Below are 17,825 nucleotides of genomic sequence, written 5' to 3' on the forward strand. Positions count from 1 at the left end.
CCAAAGGATGTGGTGGGCATCCGAAACTGCGAAACCTGATGTTCATGGTGAACCACTGACCCTAATCTGGCCGGTGGGGACAATCCAACCCAGCCCTCGCTAGAGAAAGGCCTCGTTCAGTTCACTCCGAAAACCAAAAAGTTTTTAAGCTCCATCACATCGAATCTTTTCACACATGCATTAAGCATTAAATATAGACGAAAATAAAAACTAATTACACAGTTTACATGTAAATCTCGAGACGAATCTTTTGATCCTAGTTAGTTCATAATTGGACAATATTTACCACAAACAAACGAAAGTACTACAGTAGCGAAATCTAAAATCTTTTCGCATCTAAACAAGACCAAAATAGGTGATTGGTGAAACCAAAAGCATGCATGTATTTGCTTTGGGGATGGTATACGCAATAATGCAATAGAATGGACTTCTATGAGGGATCTTTTTTTATTTGTGTTTAGTTGAGAGGATATATTGGTCTCGATTTTTTTTGTTTGGTAGGAAGAATTCAAGAAAATATAGGATGATACAAATTTTCAAAAATTCAACAATTATGACTATCATGCCTCACTTATCACCCATGAACACCACGTCGCCACCAATCATTCTTCCTTTAACCAGCGTGCCTAATCTTCTCCTCGTGATTCGTGGACAGCGCTCGATCATACCTCTATTGCCACCGGTACCATTGCTCGAGTGCACCTTCCTACAAAACCAGCTCACATTTCCCTTGCTAGTACCACCCTCCCTCACTGTGTTGCCGGTTCTTCCCATGTAGCCATACTACACCTCCCCTATCGTCTCCTCATGCCGCCAGCCCACCTCATACCTTCTTTGAATGTTGTCGGATTCACCTCAATCCACATGTGTTGGAGTGGATTGGAGTGGAATTTAGTTTAAATTCCACTCCAATCCAATCCAATCCAATATATGTGGATTGATGCGAATCCGACTACATCCAAACAAGACCTCAAGTGGTGCCCTACACATCCCCGCACAGGAAACCCCTATGCCCCTGCGTCGCTCATACATCTTGAGCCGACGAATGCAACTCGCCTTTACGCTCGTGCGACTGACAAAGAAAACAGACATCAAGAGGTCATTCACTCTTGTGTTCGTGGGACGGGAGCACTCTACAACTTAGGGTAATGAAGGGAATATTCCCCTCATTAACCACCCTTGCATGATCCTCATTGGTGTATCTTATTTCTCGTCATCCTACCAGTCAAACACTTGCTAAGAGTCCTAGCTCACGGTAAGTTCTATTGAAATTCGTATGCTAGGAGTTCCACAGGAAATCAATTTAGTTTTCTAAAAAACTACAGTAACATAAAAAACAATGGTGTTGCAAGCTAAGCCTCATGCTCATGCTGCCGGTGGTCTTGCTATTCAACTCCTAAAAAGGCCCGTGGTGTACTTTGAAAAAGATGCAAAAGGAGGAGAGTACTAAAAGAAAAGGTGTTGCGGTGACCGTAGGTCTGAACATGGCCGTGCACACGGTACAACAGCACAGGCACAGCCGTAGTATGTCCCCGCTAGCCTATGCCGCCGCTGTCTGTCGCGTCCGGACCTCAGACCAGGACCGTCTACGTTTACGTGGTCATACCAAAGACTCCCGTCGCCGACGCCGTCGCCCGCCACCACACAAATCCAAGGCCAGCCGGGGGCCTCTCTCCGTCCCGTCAGATTCCCTCCCCCCGCCCCGTGTCGTCCTTCTCCGTCCCCGCCCCATCCCTCTCCCCACCCCAGTACTAGAGGAGGAGAGCCTCTAGGCAGCAAGCAGTTCGCAGTTCCCACCCACCAAACCAACCTCCTCCTCCCCCATCATCCTCTTCTTGGCTTCTCCTTGTGCCTTGTTCGTCCCCAAAAGGGCAAGAGCCGACGCGAGGGAAGGGAAGCAGTAGCAGCACGAGCTACGCGGCTGCCATCCCGCAGCTACTCCAAACAGCAACGTCCTAGCCGACGAGAGCCTCCGCCACCTACCCACCTACTCCCGCCCGTCGCCTCCGCTTGGCTTTTCGTCGAGCAGTTGGTGAGCACCTAACCCCCCTGGCCGCGGCGCGGGCGAGTAAGGCGGGCGGGGGAAGCCAACGACAGCGAGCGGAGCGGGAGAGTGTGAGCCACTGAGCCGGCGTCGTCGGCACTCGTCAGTGCTTTTTTCGGGCGCCGGAGGGGAGATGAAGAAGCTGTACCAGGGCGGCAAGGGGCGGCGGGTGCACCCGGCGCCAGCGGACGCGGCGGCGGCGGCCGTGGCGCTGCCGGCCGCCGTGCTCGCCCTGGCCTCCGCGCTGACGGCGGAGGAGCAGGAGGTGCTGGCCTACCTCCTGTCCTGCGGCGGCGCTACGGCTGCGGGCGGCCGCCCGCGCCGCCGCCGCGGGCCCCACCCGCCGGAGATGGGCTGCGCCTGCTTTGGCTGCTACAAGAGCTTCTGGGCGCGCTGGGATGCGTCGCCCAACCGTCACCTCATCCACCGCATCATCGACGCCGTCGAGGAGGGCGGGCCCCCGCGCCGCCCTCACCGGCGCCGGCGCCGCGGTGGTCGCCGCAGCGGCGGCGACGACGGTGCCGACGAGGACGTTGCGGAGACGGGCCCCGGTGCGGACCACCTCCCGGGCTGCGACGGCGGCGTGGGGATGGACATGGACATGGACCAACACCGCCACGGCGAGTACGAGGGCGACGGCGACGAGGAGGACGAGGAAGAAGAAGGGGGCAGCAGCATGGACGGCGACGGGGACGACGCGTCGGTGGCCAGCGAGGGCGACTGCAGCGTCGGCACCGCCGAGAAGAGCACGGTGGGGAGGCTGGTGCGCTTCATCGGGGAGAAGGTTTGGGGCGCCTGGAACTGATTGGGCTGCCCCACCTCCGCCGCCGCTCGCCGGTTCTTGTAGATTAGGGGGAAGGAAGGAAGGAGACCGCCAACAAGGAGGTGGAGGTCAGTACCAGTAGTAGCTGTTTTGATCAGGGGGCGCCTCAGCTCCACGCCCTTTCCATCTTCTTGCTTTTGTTTCATGATGAATTTCTTGCACTCTGATGATGAGCATGTGAGGATTGGAGGGTGGGGGCTAAAGATTGGCATTATCCCATCCAATTTCTGAATTTCACCTCTCTTCTCCCCCCACTCCATCCTCCTCTGTACCATATTTTTGCTCCTTTTGTTCGGTTCAGTTTTCAGTTCAACAATGAACTTCTTGCAAGGGAACTATTCTGGTATCCCTCTTCTCCTTTTCTGCATGGTGTCGACTGTTGCTGTTGTGTACTGTGCTCGTGATTCATGTGCGCTGAATGTCGTCAGTATTTGATTCTTCCTGCCATGAGGATTGTGTAGGAGGATGTTTGTTTAGCGAAACTTTGCATAAAGCATGGCAATGGATGTTCTGCAATTGGTTGGGGGGTGGCATCAAGTTATGCTTGCCTCGTTGTCCACTTCTCCCCAGCCTCTGCCTGTTGCCTGTGCCAAGGAATGGGTGGCATAGCATCGGTGCAAAGGCACTGTTTTTTTTGTCTTTATTTTTTTTTAATTCCTTCCAAACAAGCTCGTTGTTAAGCAAGCAAGCGTGTTGCATGCATGCATTAGTGGGGTTCCATCTCCCTGAATAATAGTAATGCAAATCATGCAGCTTTGATTTCGTCACCTGGAACAGATTGTGTTGTGCTGTGTCGTGCATCTCTGCTCTCCTCCGGTCCTACCCACACCAACGGACTTCCAGTTATACATAGATATATAAATAATATATAAATATAATCAAATAAAATCGTGATGCTGCTGCTATTTATTCAATTCACTTCAATTCAATTCAATTGTTAAATTACCCATGGCCATGGAGGAGAAGCTGATGCAAGAGCCATTTCGATCGACACTTATCGAAAGGCTGAAACGGAACAGCACGTCTCATGCTGGTTTTCTTGGCACCAAAAGGAGTGGTGATTTTCTTTTGCTTTTCTTTCTTTTTTTGCCATCCCCCCGTGGCAGTTTTCAGCAAGTCGCCTTGGCTTTTGAAACGGTAGTGCCGCCTTTTCGTTGGAGGAGCGCCCCCTTTGCCTTTTGGACCAATGATGAATGAACCGGCGGCTGCTCTGTTCCATCGAGAGGCTGGAGGCGCCAAAGGAAGCGTTGGAGCTTCCCTCCCGCGCCGCGCCGTGGTGCCCATGGCCATTGGCATTCGCTACTCCTGTCCTACTCGTGTTGGGAGCAGAGCAAAGGCGAGAAAAAAAAAAGGAGCTCGCTACCATGCCTGCAAAGCCAAAGCGAGCCGTGTGTGCCGTCGTGTGCTTTGCTTTCAGTCTCCAATCTACTAGTCACGCTTGCCATTGCCAAGGCCCCCAAGGACGTGTACTCCACGAAGTTGCTTCCTTTTCGCAAATAGCCAAAATTCATTGAGGAATTTCCCTCTCTAGGCGTTTAGCTACAGAAGAGGAGACGAGCAGTGGTAATTGCGTAGTACTCTACTACTAGCACTGTAGTAGGAGCAGTGCGTAAGCAGGTGCGCGTCCATTGGCCAGGAAAGCTGGTGTCACTGTAGCGCCCGTTCGGCTCGGCTCCAGGTCACTGCGGTCGATGGATGGCGATAATGTCTCTGCGCGTGGCAGCAGGTCGAGGAGTGATGACACGCACAGCACAGAATTGATGGGCACATCCAATGCTCTCAGCAGTCACGCTACGGCAGCACGGCTGCTGCTCCCCTGCTCCCTCGTCTCTCCACTCCACTCCAGGGGAAGGGGAGGGAGGACGGCGAGGACCTGACGAGGCGAGGCAATAAAAATGTCACGACGCAGGCGATTTGGGCCCTTGTTTAGTGCACCCTAAAAATCAAAAAGTTTTCAAGATTCTCCGTCACATTAAATCTTATAGCACATGCATGAAACATTAAATATAGACGAAAACAAAAACTAATTACACAGTTTAGCTGGAAATCACGAGACAAATCTTTTGATCTTAGTTAGTTTATGATTAGATAATATTTTTCATAAACAAATAAAATTGCTACAGTACCGAAGACTTTTTACTTTTCGGAAGGCCTTGGCGGCAGACTCTGACTCTGTCACAAGCTGCAACAACTCGACTTGCAAAATGTATAGTATTTTTTTGTATTTAATAAATATTATTTGATTATAAACTATTTAGTCTTAAAATATTTTTTCTAAATTATAAATAAACTATATAATTATTTATTTTTTATCTATGTTTAATGCTATATCTATATACCGTAAAATTTAATGTAACAAAAAAATTTTAAAAATAAAATTGCAAAATTTTTGGAAAGTAAACTAAGACCCTGGTAAAACACGTTCTGATTTTAGTGCTAACTAATTTCTGCATGATCAGGAAAGGTATAAATAAATTATTAGTTTCGACTTTCGAACGACTTTATTTTGGTACTATACTATTGGATGTACACAGAGACATGAAAGCGAGCTGCAGGGAACGAGGTGCCGCAGCGCTTTATGACGACGCAGGCGGGCCGATGCGGACGCAAAATGCAAGCGCGACGCGGCGCAAATGGCTCCGGGCGCGCTCCAGGCCCTCCAATATTTTGCCAGCAGTCTCTGTGGCTGGGGCGTGGGCCTCACTCCCGGGTTCATGTCGTGAACCATGCCATACTGACATGCATGCGCATGCCCAGTCAGCAGCGACAGCGACAATACGGACGGGCGCTGGTCGGTCGCAGAGGGGAGAAAACGAACACACGAACCGGTCGTCACATGTGACGAGCAACGGCTGCATTGCAACGCTGTATAGCTACTGTAGATTCTACTAGTCGACAGCTAGAAACATTTTACTCCTAAATCTCAATAGAAACTAAAATCGCCATCAAACACGCTACAAAAGATAGAAAACGTTTTATGACAAAAATTCCAGTTTTCTACTCCCTCCGTCTCAAATTATAAGTCATTCCAAGAATCTTAAAGGGTCAAAGTTTTTTAAATTTAACCAAATTTATATAGCAAAATAATAACTTTTTTGGTACCAACCAAGTATCTTTGTATTCTTTGTTAGTTATATTTTTATAATGTACCTATTTTATGATATAAATCTTTATATTTCTTTTTATATTTTTGGTCAAACTTAAAAATATTTTAACTTTCTAGGATTCTTAGAATGACTTATAATTTAGAACAGAGGAAGTAGTAGATAGCCTGGGCCATTGCAAAATTTCAGTCAAATACTAGGGCCTTGTTTAGTTCACCTGAAAATCAAAAAAGTTTTTCAAGAATTCCCGTCACATCGAATTTTGCGGCACATGCATGAAGCACTAAATACAGACAAAAATAAAAACTAATTACACAGTTTACCTATAAATCACGAGATGAATCTTTTGATCCTAACTAGTTTATAATTGGATAATATTTGTCACAAACATACGAAAATGCTACAGTAGCGAAATCTAAAATAAATCCGCATCTAAACAAGGCCTAGGAGTGGTATACTACTGCCTTGGGAGGTCACGAAGACACGCATCTTTGCTAACCAGTGGTAACTACTAGCACTTGTACGGTATAGCTACCTAGAGTGGTCGCTTGCTGCGACCTGCGACTGCGCGAGACAGGGAAAGGTAAGAAAAAAAATCGACAAAAGCCGTAGACGTGGTGAAGAAGAATGAGGCAGGGTGCAGAGGCGAGAGCGAGAGGCCGGATGCGGGCTTTTTTTATTCCGAAAAGTAAAAAGTTTTCGATACTGTAGTATTTTTGTTTGTTTATAACAAATATTATCTAATCATATACTCCCTCCGTTCCAAATTATAAGTCATTCCAAAAATCTTGGAGAGTCAAAACATTTTCAAGTTTGACCAAAAATATAGAGAGAAATATAAAGATTTATGTCATAAAATAGGTACACTATGAAAATATAACTAACAAAGAATCTAATGATACTTGGTTGGTACCAAAAATGTTATTATTTTGTTATATAAATTTGGTCAAATTTGAAAAACTTTGACTCTCCAAGATTCTTGGAATGACTTATAATTTGGGACGGAGGAAGTACTAATTAGGATCAAAAGATTTGTCTCGTGATTTCCAGCAAAACTGTGTAATTAGTTTTTGTTTTCGTCTATATTTAATGTTTCATGCATGTGCCACAAGATTCAATATGACGGAGAATCTTAAAAACTTTTTGTTTTCAGGTTGAACTAAACAAGGCCTGCGATGCTTTGCGGGCGGCGAGCACGAGGACCGGGGCTCGGGACTTTTTGGCCTTTGTTCGCGTCGGAATCCTCGAAAGCCTGCGACTGGGATGCGTCGCCTTCTCTGCGCGCGATCCCTTTGTTTTCCGTCCCCAAGCCTGCATCCGTTGCTCCAACTGTTTGGATGGTGTCCAGGCACCCCCTCTTTATAGAGGATTAATTAAAATGGCTGCCAAAACCATGTCAAAGAAAATGAAATTGGCGAAGCTTGTAGCTGCCACTGTTTGCATACAAACCAAACACTAACTGACTTACCATGGCAGCCGTATGTGTGGCATGGCCAATGTTGGGAGGCAACCAAACAACCCCTCTCCCCCAATTTGATCGTGTGACCAAGATCCACTCGACCATGGCTGAGTTCTTCCACCGTGGTAATGTGTCGAACTGACCAACAGAGCTCCATGAGTGGCTTTCACCTCTACTCTCTCTCCACTCCCCATGCTCACAGGTGGTGTGGTGTGTGTTCACCCACCAAATCTAGAGGCTAGGACGGGTGGCGACATATATTTGAACTGGTGCATGGTTGATGGTGTTCCATGGTCAACAAGACGAGGGGTGTGCTTCAAGGGGCTACGGTGGGGGTTGGACATGATTATGGCTTCGGGTGGAATCTAACCGAGTGCGTGGTAATGACGACGATGGGGGTGTTGGTGGGTCAGGGGAGGAGAGTTGTGGCCGTTTGATTTGTCATGGCTAAGAAGACCATGATCATGGGAAAATAAGGAGGTGCATTAACACGGTGAACAATGCAAGAAGAGAGATGAGAAAGAAAGAAAGAAAGAAAGAAAGAAAGAAAGAAAGAAAGAAAGAAAGAAGAGAGGTGAATCTAATATTCAATTCAGCCCCACATGAATGCTCAACAAAGGCCTATTTGGACTTGTTACGCAAACATGAGTTTAGGGACCTAATAATATAACCTTGTGAGGCATAGGATCTAAATGGCACCTCGTACTCAATTTTGGGATGTGGAAATAATACATTTGTATAATTGAGCAAGTTTGATGATGTTCTTAGGGTTCACCTATGAATTTTCTCGTAAGCACGGGCGCATTCAGGTATCCTGGGCTGCTGGAGACCACCAGTGATGACTACGGAAATAACAAAGTGGTTTGCAGCATAGGCATCAGAATTGCTGACCGCCGCATCAGCCCAGCCGCAGCACACGAAACATAGCTCCAGACGACTCCAAAACCCAAGTGCCCCCGCGCCCACCATTCTTGTCCACATTTGCGCCTGACAACACCTCCTATTTGTCCACCGGGCTAGTTAGTTTATGCCACTCCAGCGCATCAGAAACCCCTCTCGGCGTTCCCTTGCCCTGCCTTGTTTATTTCGGTGGCGTGCTACAAAGTACAAGAACGTTGCCCTCCTCCCCCTTTGTCGTGTGGAATGCCGGCCAAACAATGCCGCTATTGGCACGTCCGCCGCTGCAAGCTTTTATACGAGCCGCCGTGCCGCCTCAACGATCGCCGTGTTGTGTTCCAGTTCCCCGGCGTTCCAATCATTGCATTTGTATTGCATTGGCGACGCAGGTGGCGATAACCGATCTCGGATTCGCCGTCACTAATCTCCGATCGTCCTGGTAGACGGCGAGGAACGAGAAGCTTGTCGGCCGGCCGTCGTGGAGTGTGCGACTGCAAGTTATTGGTAGGTGCGTAGCTGCATGGCCTGGACCGTCTCCTGCTCGCGCGTCTTCGTCGTCAGGTGCTCGGCGTCCTCCTCGGGAGGCGCCGGCGGCGGCGGAGGCGGAGGGCACGGGCAGCAGCACCGGAGCGGCGCCAATGCCGTGAGGGTGAACGGCGCGGTGCACCGCGCGCCGCTTCAGGTGGGCGCGGCGCTGGAGACGTCCATCAACAGGTCGCTGGCCGAGCTGAGCGCGCCGGTGCTGCCGCTGCTGCCCGCCACCGGGGGCGATGGCGACGTCGGCGGTGGCGAGGAGCGCAGCCGGCAGAATATCCCGACGGAGAAGCAGATGGTGGACCCGTTCCGGCAGGCGCTCATCGTGGAGGGCGGCGTGCGGTACCAGCAGACGCTGGTGGTCCGGTCGTACGAGGTCGGCCCCGACAAGACGGCCACCCTGGAGACGGTGCTCAACCTTCTCCAGGAGACCGCGCTGAACCATGTCTGGATGTCGGGGCTGCTCGGCGACGGCTTCGGCGCCACGCACGGGATGATCAGGAACAACCTCATCTGGGTCGTCTCCAGGATGCACGTCCAAGTCGATCAGTACCCGATCTGGTAAATTCACGGACCCATTGCATCTCGTCGATCGTCCCATCCTGTTCGCCGGCCGGAGACACGAGCGAGGCCGGCCGGCGCACGTCTGATCATGACACACAGGCTTTTAATTTGTCCACCTGTCCCGTTGTTCCAGGGGAGAGGTGCTGGACATCGACACCTGGGTGGGCTCGTCGGGGAAGAACGGCATGCGGCGGGACTGGCTCATCCGCGGCCGCAACTCCGGCGACGTCTTCGTCCGTGCAACAAGGCAAGCCCGGGCCCTCGCGATCGAATGATCGCTTGTTGAACAATGAACGTAGGCATCGCCGGCCAGTGCTGTGCAACTGTTTGCTTCGCTGAAATTAATTAGGCTTATCTTGTTACTTTTGCTGATCTGTTGTTGCTTTTGCTATGCAACTGTTGTTCGCTGAAAAGTACCGTTGAAATAGTGCTGAAGTAATGTTGAATCTGCGATCATGCAGTACGTGGGTGATGATGAACAAGGTGACGAGGAGGCTGTCAAAGATGCCGGAGGAGGTACGGGGCGAGATCGCACCGTGGTTCATCGACCGCCATGCCATCCAGGAGGAAGCCGCGGAGAAGATCATCAAGCTCGACAGCAACGCCATGTACATCCATTCCGACCTTAAGGTTAGCTCACCTTTGCTTACTTCGCTAGGTATGAAACTTGTCTTTTCTCTTAATTAACAAAGTTTTTAGTGATCTATCTTAGGCCCTGTTTGGTTTGGCCTGTTAAAATTTATTGCGGGTCACATTGAATATTTAGACATATGCATGAAGTACTAAATATATAGATTATTTACAAAAAAAACATAGCTAGGGAGTAATTTGAGAGACGAATCTTTTAAGCCTAATTAGTTCACGATTGGATACTAATTACCAAATAAGATGAAACTGCTACGGTACCAGTTAAACTTTAACACCCCCAACCAAACACTCCCTTAGTTTCCTAGGTCAAATTTGGACCAATGGGTCATAGTTTAATGCAAGTGGCTTTGTTTCATTCATCATATATATAATTGTCTCCCACGTACAATCAATAGACCATGCTTCTCTTCTAAACATTCATTTACTTCCCACAATCATTATGCCCCTTAGGGGTGCAAATGAGTAATGATTAGGTGCACCTCTAAACCTCTTTAGTTCAAATATTTATACTATTTCTCTAAAAAAATTAATAAGTAGTATAATTATTTAAACTAAAGAGGTTTGGAGGCGCACCTAAAGGTTACCCCTTTGCACCCCTAATGCCCCCTCCGTGTCCCATATGTTATTTGGACTTATGACATGTGCTCACACGAGCTAGAGCAACGCATGTCCAACGACGATACAAAGTATGGAGTCAGATTCCAATATATATTAGAATAGATGATGCAGTCATTGAATAAATCATTTGAGACATAAATTATTCATGTAACACACAATGATTGTATGTTTTGTTGCAATGCATGAGCTCATTTGCTAGACACGGTATGGAGTCCGGGTTCCAAGACACATCCAACAACCGTCATTAAGTAAATATAGGAGCCAAAAATCATCGTGAGACTGCAAAATAAGTTATACGTTCCTTTACAACCAAGGGCACATTTTTGCTAGTAGAGCAGAACAATCACAACCTACAACGGTAGTGGCTGCTTAGTCCAGCTGATCAGGGCCATTAACATTTACAAGGTCGCTCAATTCCAAATAAATGTATTGTCAATGAAGACACATATATAGACACACGTGTAACTCGTGTTGTTCAACCGTGCGTTGCAAACCCAAAAACTTTATAGAGAATTTAACTAAATTAATCTTATGTTGTAAATGTTGATACATTCTTGCTATAAAGTTGGTTAAAACTAGAAAAGATTGAGTTAGAACAAAACTAAAGTGAACTACGAATTGATATGGAGGATGTACTAATGTTATTGAGCATTACTTGTAGCCCAAGCGAAGTGATCTGGATATGAACCACCACGTCAACAATGTCAAATACGTGAGATGGATGCTTGAGGTAAAGAAAATCGATTATATTAAATTTCTACTGTGCTAGAACATTGCCTTCACGTAGGTATAACAGCTGTGCTGGTCAGAAAAAGAAACATGTTATAGTTACCTCAGTATATAAACGACGGACATTCTCCTTTTAAGTAGGCTACAAGAGCAACTCTATTAGGGATTTAGAGAATATTGCAATTCCTATAAACTGTTTTAGAAGAGTATCTAAAATCAATTTAGAATATAAGAGAGTGTTGTAGCAAATTACCTAAAACTTGTCTCCTTTAATTTATTTTGGAGGAAGGAGATTGTTCTTAGGGTATCTCTTGAAAATTATAAGTACATGAGGTTTGATATGCTGCTACATCACTTTCATCTCCTAAAATGCTACTTTTTAGGCAAAAAAGTTTAGATAAGATATCTTGTGGAGATGCTTTTAGTAATTTGTTAAGAAGCGGTCATCACGTGTACATGTTACGTATGTCTGTTATTTCCGTCGTTCCAAAACACAAGGTGTTTTTGTTTTGTTCTAAGCTATTTTTTCTCTAATCTATAGAAAAATGATTAGCATCTACAATACCAAATAATACACCACCAAGACATGTATCATTATGGTGGTTTTTAATAAAACTAATTTGATGTCATAGGCATTAATATATTTTTCTATAAATATGGTCGAAGATTGACTCAGAGAGAGAGAGAGAGAGTATGGCAAAACCACAAGCGCAAGCACAATAATATCTCTAATTGCATACCTCCTTTGTGCTATGCAGACACTTCCTGATCACTTCCTGCAGCAGAACCAGCTTAGGAGCATCACCCTGGAGTACAGGAAGGAATGTGGGAGCTCAGATGTTGTGCAATCCATTTGTCAACCTGATGATGACTCAATTCCACCACAAGAAAATGTCACCATGGCCATTGGACCTTCACTTTCACCGGAAATCATCAGTGGCCACCACAGCTTGGCAGGTGCACTCCAACAGAGCCCAATGAAGTACACACATCTTCTGCAACTGAAAGCTGGTGACAAGTACGAGGAGATTGTGCGAGGGAGAACTACGTGGAAGAAAAAAACATATAATGCTCCCTGATATGTGTATGTTGGAAATGTGCTCGCTATAATACTGTGAAAAAGGAAAAGTTGGATTTCCACTACTATATCATAGTTAGTTATGCCTTGTTGGGCGTAATTCCTCTGCAGACGAGACCACTGCAGAGAAGCCTCAGGGGTCTTCTAGGCCATCTCGCCCATACTAGAAGTTTTAAAATCAACCTCGATGTGATTTCCCTTGTGTAAAGCAATCTACTAATTGTGTATGTGGGTCAATTGCTGCCTTCATTTTCATCTCTAATAGGTAGCCATTAAGGCTTTTTTTAGCTCAATTAAAGCATGGTTTGATGAGGCTCCGGCTCATCCATGAATTGTAATTGTAATAGGGAGTCATTTTTGTCTCTTTTATATATAAAAAATAATTCAGGGAACGAGAAAACCACTACTTTTGCTTTACCGACTCTAGCTCCTCCATACACTGTACCAAGACGCTAGAGCTGGATAAAGTTGATATCACAAACATTACTTACTATATAGATGGATATCCCGTGCGGTGTTATGGGAATTGCGAATTATTTGAAATGAAGTTAGACTAATAATTACTTACATAAAGGGTTATATCATAAATGAATGTATAAGTAGAGATAATGTGACATGCTAGATTTGTGACTAGAGGGAATGCTAACCTCATCGTTAGACGCAAACAACAAATGGTAGCAGAGATTTTTAGTTCAAGGCCGATAAATTTTTCATGGAGACTTGATTTGATTGGTCCTAAATTAACAGCTTGGAATGATCTATTTCCTCACATTGCTAATCTCAGGCTCACTCATGAACAAGATGTGTTTCGCTAGAATTTAGACCTAAAAGGCCAATTCTCCGTGAAGTCACATCATTTAGCTCTGATCCATCAAGATGTTCCAAACTTAAATAAATTGATTAAGAAAACAAGATTTTTATGTGGTACCTTCGAAGGAGAGTTATCTTAACAAAAGATAACTTAGCAAAATATAATTGGTAAGGCAGTGAACAATGTTGCTTTTGTCATAAGAATGAGACAATTAAGCACATTTTCTTTGAATGCCTATTTACATGGTTAATTTGGGGTTGCATATAAGTTGCGTTGAATCTCTCCTAGCCTTGTAGTATTCCTCATCTCTTTGGGAGTTGGCTTCGGGGTTTTTAGAATGATCTCAAACCTATAATTATGTTGGGAAATAAAAATTTGTTTACTCTCCCTTGCAGGTAGTTTTTTTGGTAATTCATTGGCTATGTATATGGGGTTATTCTCCAAAAGCCCTTTCGCACGGGCTTTGGTGTTGAAGGCATCACAACAATTGATGCAAATGGCTACGACGTTTTTCTCCCAGGCACATGGATTATGATTAGTCTTAGAATTGATAGTCAAGAGAGTGTGGGGCTTTCTTCGTTTTGGATTTGTGTTTAGGTAGAAGTTGGAAGTGAATTCACTCTTATTGTATCTTCTTGACGTAACGATCGTGAATTAATAAAATCATTCTTTTATTAAAAAAAATCTGCTTGAACAGTCACAAACTTTTTCCCACTGGAAGGAGTCAGTTTCCGATTTCCAAACAGTGGGATCCCCCAAATAGAGGCTTCTATGAAATTTCAGTAAAGGATCCTAGGTGCTAGATAGTCCCGGACACATGTTCATGCTACTTAACTTTTGAGATTGTGTTCTTGTCCTGCAGGACCTTTGCATTCCTACGCGTTAAGGGAGGAAAAGACCAATGAATAATGCATCCCCACACAGCTCGGCACCACACAGACCAAGGGAGGTCGCTTTTCCTTGAGAAATCCGGAAGGCAACAAAGACAAGATCAGCTAGTGACAACTCCATGGTCAGCACCCAGCGGAAGTCCAAGTGTGCTGCAATCATAGGTACTCGTCGAGCGCCTTGAAATGGTCAGTGGTCAGCATGAGGAAATGGTCACCTGCTGGACTTTTGTGGTTAGTAGCCGGTAAAACTGGTGTTCCTTTCCTTTTCGATCATTCAAATGAACATGTTAATCCAAAGGCAAAGACAGTTTAGTTGACCAGGCGTTTCACGCTTATCGATACTCTGTAAAAAAACAAAAAGGTGTTCCTCTCACTTTTCGATGCAACAACTTTGTATCTCCAATATGTTTAATATGAAAACTCACGTATACGTTCTACAATGACAGGGTCCAATGACATAAGAGCTAGCACAGGGAGAAACTAATAATAAGATGGACCAGCACTATTACACTATGCCAAAAGAGCCAGATAATATAACCAAATGAGATTAGTATGCCAGCTCATGCAGACAAGCTAGAGCTGCAGCCCTTGTATGGCAGATAACAGGGATATCACTACTACATTCAGAACATCCATGGCCAGCAAAAGATCCAAGTATCTAGCTAGTTCTCTGTGCCCTTCGTCAAAGCATGGAGCACCTGATAACGATAATGGGAGACACTGATTGATGGTAACAACAGATACAGTAAATTAGAGGAACATGGATTATTTATTTACTATTTTATAACACAACGCTCAAATGCAAATGCAAACACAACAAATTCCAAGACCAGTAACTGAGTACTCCCAAGTCCCATCGGTCCATCTATCAGTAGCCAAATTGATCTGTGTCTCATATAAAAAATACTAAATGCAACTTATAAAGCATGATGGTATCAGTTAACCGTCCTTTTCTTGAGAGGCATTTAGACGACTCTTGATCCATGACTCGAGATAAAGTAGCTCTTCTTTGGAAAGGGAATGGCCCAGATCTGGATATGCCTGTAAAAATGAATACGATAACTTGAGATCTTGGGTACTGGCAATTCAGAGCTCAAATAGACATTGAAGGTCCTTTCAAGTGAGAGAAAAGGGGGCATATAGAAATCTACCTTGAATTCACAGTTAACACCCGCACTTTGCAAAAATGGTGGACCAGCTTGACCAGCTTCAAACAATACTACTTTGTCAGCCATTCCATGTGACCAAAGAAATGGGGTCTGAAAAGTTGAAAGAATGAGAAGAATAGTAAAATAAACTAATGATCATATTAAAAAATGAAACATTTAAAAATTCAAATTTCCTTTCAAGCTTATATTCATAGAGCAAAGAGTTCATCTAACTTCTTCAAAGTTGACTGAGTGCAACGAAGTGCATCTGTCAACAGTAAAATCTGGTTGCTAGTTTTTGCAAGTCAAACAAGTGTCTGCAATCTGCCTGATTTCACCCAAAAATTCCATTATGAAAAAGTCAATGTTATCTAGTATTATCCCAATGGGTATTGACCTTTCAGCCTTTCTTGACGCAATAGTTGATGTAAGAAAACATATCATTTACAAATTTGATAGTTGTGTGAAGAAACATCACAAGATTAAAATTCCTGACGAGATTCTTAGATGTGTAATATGCATACACGAGTTACAGTATAGAATATAAACTTAGATGTGTAACTTAATTTCCATCATGCAATGTTTGATCCTTCTTTTACGGGAACAGAAGGGGAAGGCCCTACTGAATATATATAAGGATTGCAGGCTCCATAAGAATAGCAAAGACCAAATAAGCATAGATGTCTTCAGAACCACCTTTAGTAAGTGATCAATTAATTAGCTATTCTGGATCTAAATAAGCACATATTCCTCTGAAATCCTCTTGTTCGGAAAGATCCTGTTCTCCTCATCCAATGTTCGATTTATTATATTTGCCATTATGAATAACCTTTTCCCCTATCTTAATTCCTATCTCCAAAATCCTAAGATGGGGCATATATTCCTTTCCCTCAACTTGAGCCTACTTGCATATATTCCTTCCCCTATCTTTATTATATTTGCCATTATGAATAAGCTTGATATGTAAGGTTTGTCCATAGTGCACATATTGAACAAAAACTATACAGCACTATCAGTAACCAGTGCTATAAGTACATGCAATGTGCTTATGCAATAAAACTAAAACTGGAAAGAATCTTTAAATACATGGTTGTTCCTGGGGGTGGTCACACCATCATAAATAGAGGTTCCAAAGCTTCCAGCGTGTTCCATAAGTAAGTGCAATTAGTTCAAACAAAAGGTATCGGTAAGATACCATCAATCAAGCATCACCAGTCTTGTCATTCAGAAAATTTACCAACCTACATAAATCTAAGCTTCTTGCACCTGATGATTGCACGTTAAACTAAAAAAACAAGATCAAAGAGATGAAAGTACTGATTACCTTCCTCGCTTCAGGTGAAATCTTCTCGGTGACTGATGAACCGAAAGGCACCCAACCGCTGAACACTGCTCCTCCACCTAACTTTTTCGGATAAAGTAATACGCTAGCTAATGTCAGAGCACCTGCAGAGCAACATTGTATTGCTTAGTTTACAACACTTCAAAGTTTTATCCTCTAAATAAAACTACCAATTTGATATATCAATGCTCTTCGTACCTCCTTGGCTAAATCCACAAACAAATATGTTCTCAGGGTGGATGCCATCGGCTACTTCCCTGTCTATCATGGCGTGCACCTTTTCCACAGCCTTGAGAACCCCAGCCTCATCTTGCGGGGACCCCTAATCGTTCAAAATTGCAGCTAGATCAAAATTCCAATGCTACATTGGGCTATTTGATTACTTATGGTATGGAGTGAACTCACAGCGCTCATGGGAAGCTCGTGGATATCGAACCACGACGGCATGACAAAACCATCTGCCGTGGGGAAAAAAAAACTGTATCAGCTGACGTTGATTGAAGCAATTGTAAATAAAGGAGTAAAAGAAGAGGAGGGGGTGGAAGCTCACTGTTGCAGGAGACGGGGGCGCGGGGGGCGGAGGGGAACGACCACTTGGCGAGCCGGAACTCCGGGGCAGAGAAGAGGTTGCGGATGGGCTCGTTGGCTGGGCCAGAATCGCCGAGGCCGTGCAGCCACAGTACGAAGCTCCGGTTGCGTCCCGCCATGTGGGAGGAGGGGATGAGCTTTGCGGGAAGCCCGGGAGGCGGCGCGCGGCGGCGGAGGGAGGCGACGAGGAGCGAGGCTGCGGCGATGGCCGCGGCGAGGGTGAAGAGGAAGCGGACCAGGCTACTCATGGGTCATGGGCCGAGCCGGCCCGAAATGCGTCGCTGAGAACTTGAAGCAGTAGTTGGGATTTTTATTTTTTTTTATTTTCTTTTTGAGAAACGATAATAGCAGTAGAAGTTTGTTGTACCAAATTCCAAAGAATTTTTTAGTGGTCTTAAACTTGAGGTGGTTTCATGGGATCGCGAATGGGTTGATGCTATCTGAAGCATGTTCCCCTAAATTTGTAGTACCTTTTAATACGGCATATCTTTCTCTATCTCTTCTCTTCTCTTCAATATCTCTTCTCTTCAATATCTCTACACATAAAA

The 17,825-nt window shown here is 45.2% G+C and overlaps 3 protein-coding genes across 3 annotated transcripts; 2 read left to right on the forward strand and 1 right to left on the reverse strand.

Moving 5' to 3' along the window:
* Positions 1,677-3,230, forward strand: LOC8070295. The gene has a single exon (XM_002447248.2). It carries the CDS (start codon positions 2,178-2,180, stop codon positions 2,847-2,849), a length of 672 nt encoding a protein of 223 aa, XP_002447293.2. The 5' UTR covers positions 1,677-2,177; the 3' UTR covers positions 2,850-3,230.
* On the forward strand, positions 8,848-12,591 carry LOC8070296 (palmitoyl-acyl carrier protein thioesterase, chloroplastic). Its single transcript, XM_021463668.1, has 5 exons — positions 8,848-9,422; positions 9,559-9,672; positions 9,887-10,055; positions 11,353-11,421; positions 12,179-12,591. Exons 1-5 carry the CDS (start codon positions 8,848-8,850, stop codon positions 12,497-12,499), a joined length of 1,248 nt encoding a protein of 415 aa, XP_021319343.1. The 3' UTR covers positions 12,500-12,591.
* LOC8070297 (probable carboxylesterase Os04g0669500) lies at positions 14,902-17,562 on the reverse strand. Its single transcript, XM_002448685.2, has 6 exons — positions 17,240-17,562; positions 17,095-17,147; positions 16,888-17,011; positions 16,672-16,793; positions 15,351-15,458; positions 14,902-15,240 (listed from the first exon to the last, which is right to left on the reverse strand). The coding sequence occupies exons 1-6, from the start codon at positions 17,523-17,525 to the stop codon at positions 15,139-15,141; spliced, it is 795 nt and encodes a 264-aa protein (XP_002448730.1). The 5' UTR covers positions 17,526-17,562; the 3' UTR covers positions 14,902-15,138.

This window comes from Sorghum bicolor, chromosome 6, assembly GCF_000003195.3.
Source record: "Sorghum bicolor cultivar BTx623 chromosome 6, Sorghum_bicolor_NCBIv3, whole genome shotgun sequence".
Lineage (NCBI taxonomy): Eukaryota > Viridiplantae > Streptophyta > Magnoliopsida > Poales > Poaceae > Sorghum > Sorghum bicolor.

Excerpts from the sequence above, each read along its gene's own strand:
- LOC8070295 (XM_002447248.2), top strand. The coding sequence starts at position 2,178 with ATGAAGAAGCTGTACCAGGGCGGCAAGGGGCGGCGGGTGCACCCGGCG.
- LOC8070296 (XM_021463668.1), top strand. The coding sequence starts at position 8,848 with ATGGCCTGGACCGTCTCCTGCTCGCGCGTCTTCGTCGTCAGGTGCTCG. Across the intron at positions 9,423-9,558 it reads GTCGATCAGTACCCGATCTG|GGGAGAGGTGCTGGACATCG; the intron begins GTAAATTCACGG and ends CCGTTGTTCCAG. Across the intron at positions 10,056-11,352 it reads ACATCCATTCCGACCTTAAG|CCCAAGCGAAGTGATCTGGA; the intron begins GTTAGCTCACCT and ends CATTACTTGTAG.
- LOC8070297 (XM_002448685.2), bottom strand. The coding sequence starts at position 17,525 with ATGAGTAGCCTGGTCCGCTTCCTCTTCACCCTCGCCGCGGCCATCGCC. Across the intron at positions 17,148-17,239 it reads CGCCCCCGTCTCCTGCAACA|ATGGTTTTGTCATGCCGTCG; the intron begins GTGAGCTTCCAC and ends TCCCCACGGCAG. Across the intron at positions 15,459-16,671 it reads TTTCACCTGAAGCGAGGAAG|ACCCCATTTCTTTGGTCACA; the intron begins GTAATCAGTACT and ends TCAACTTTTCAG.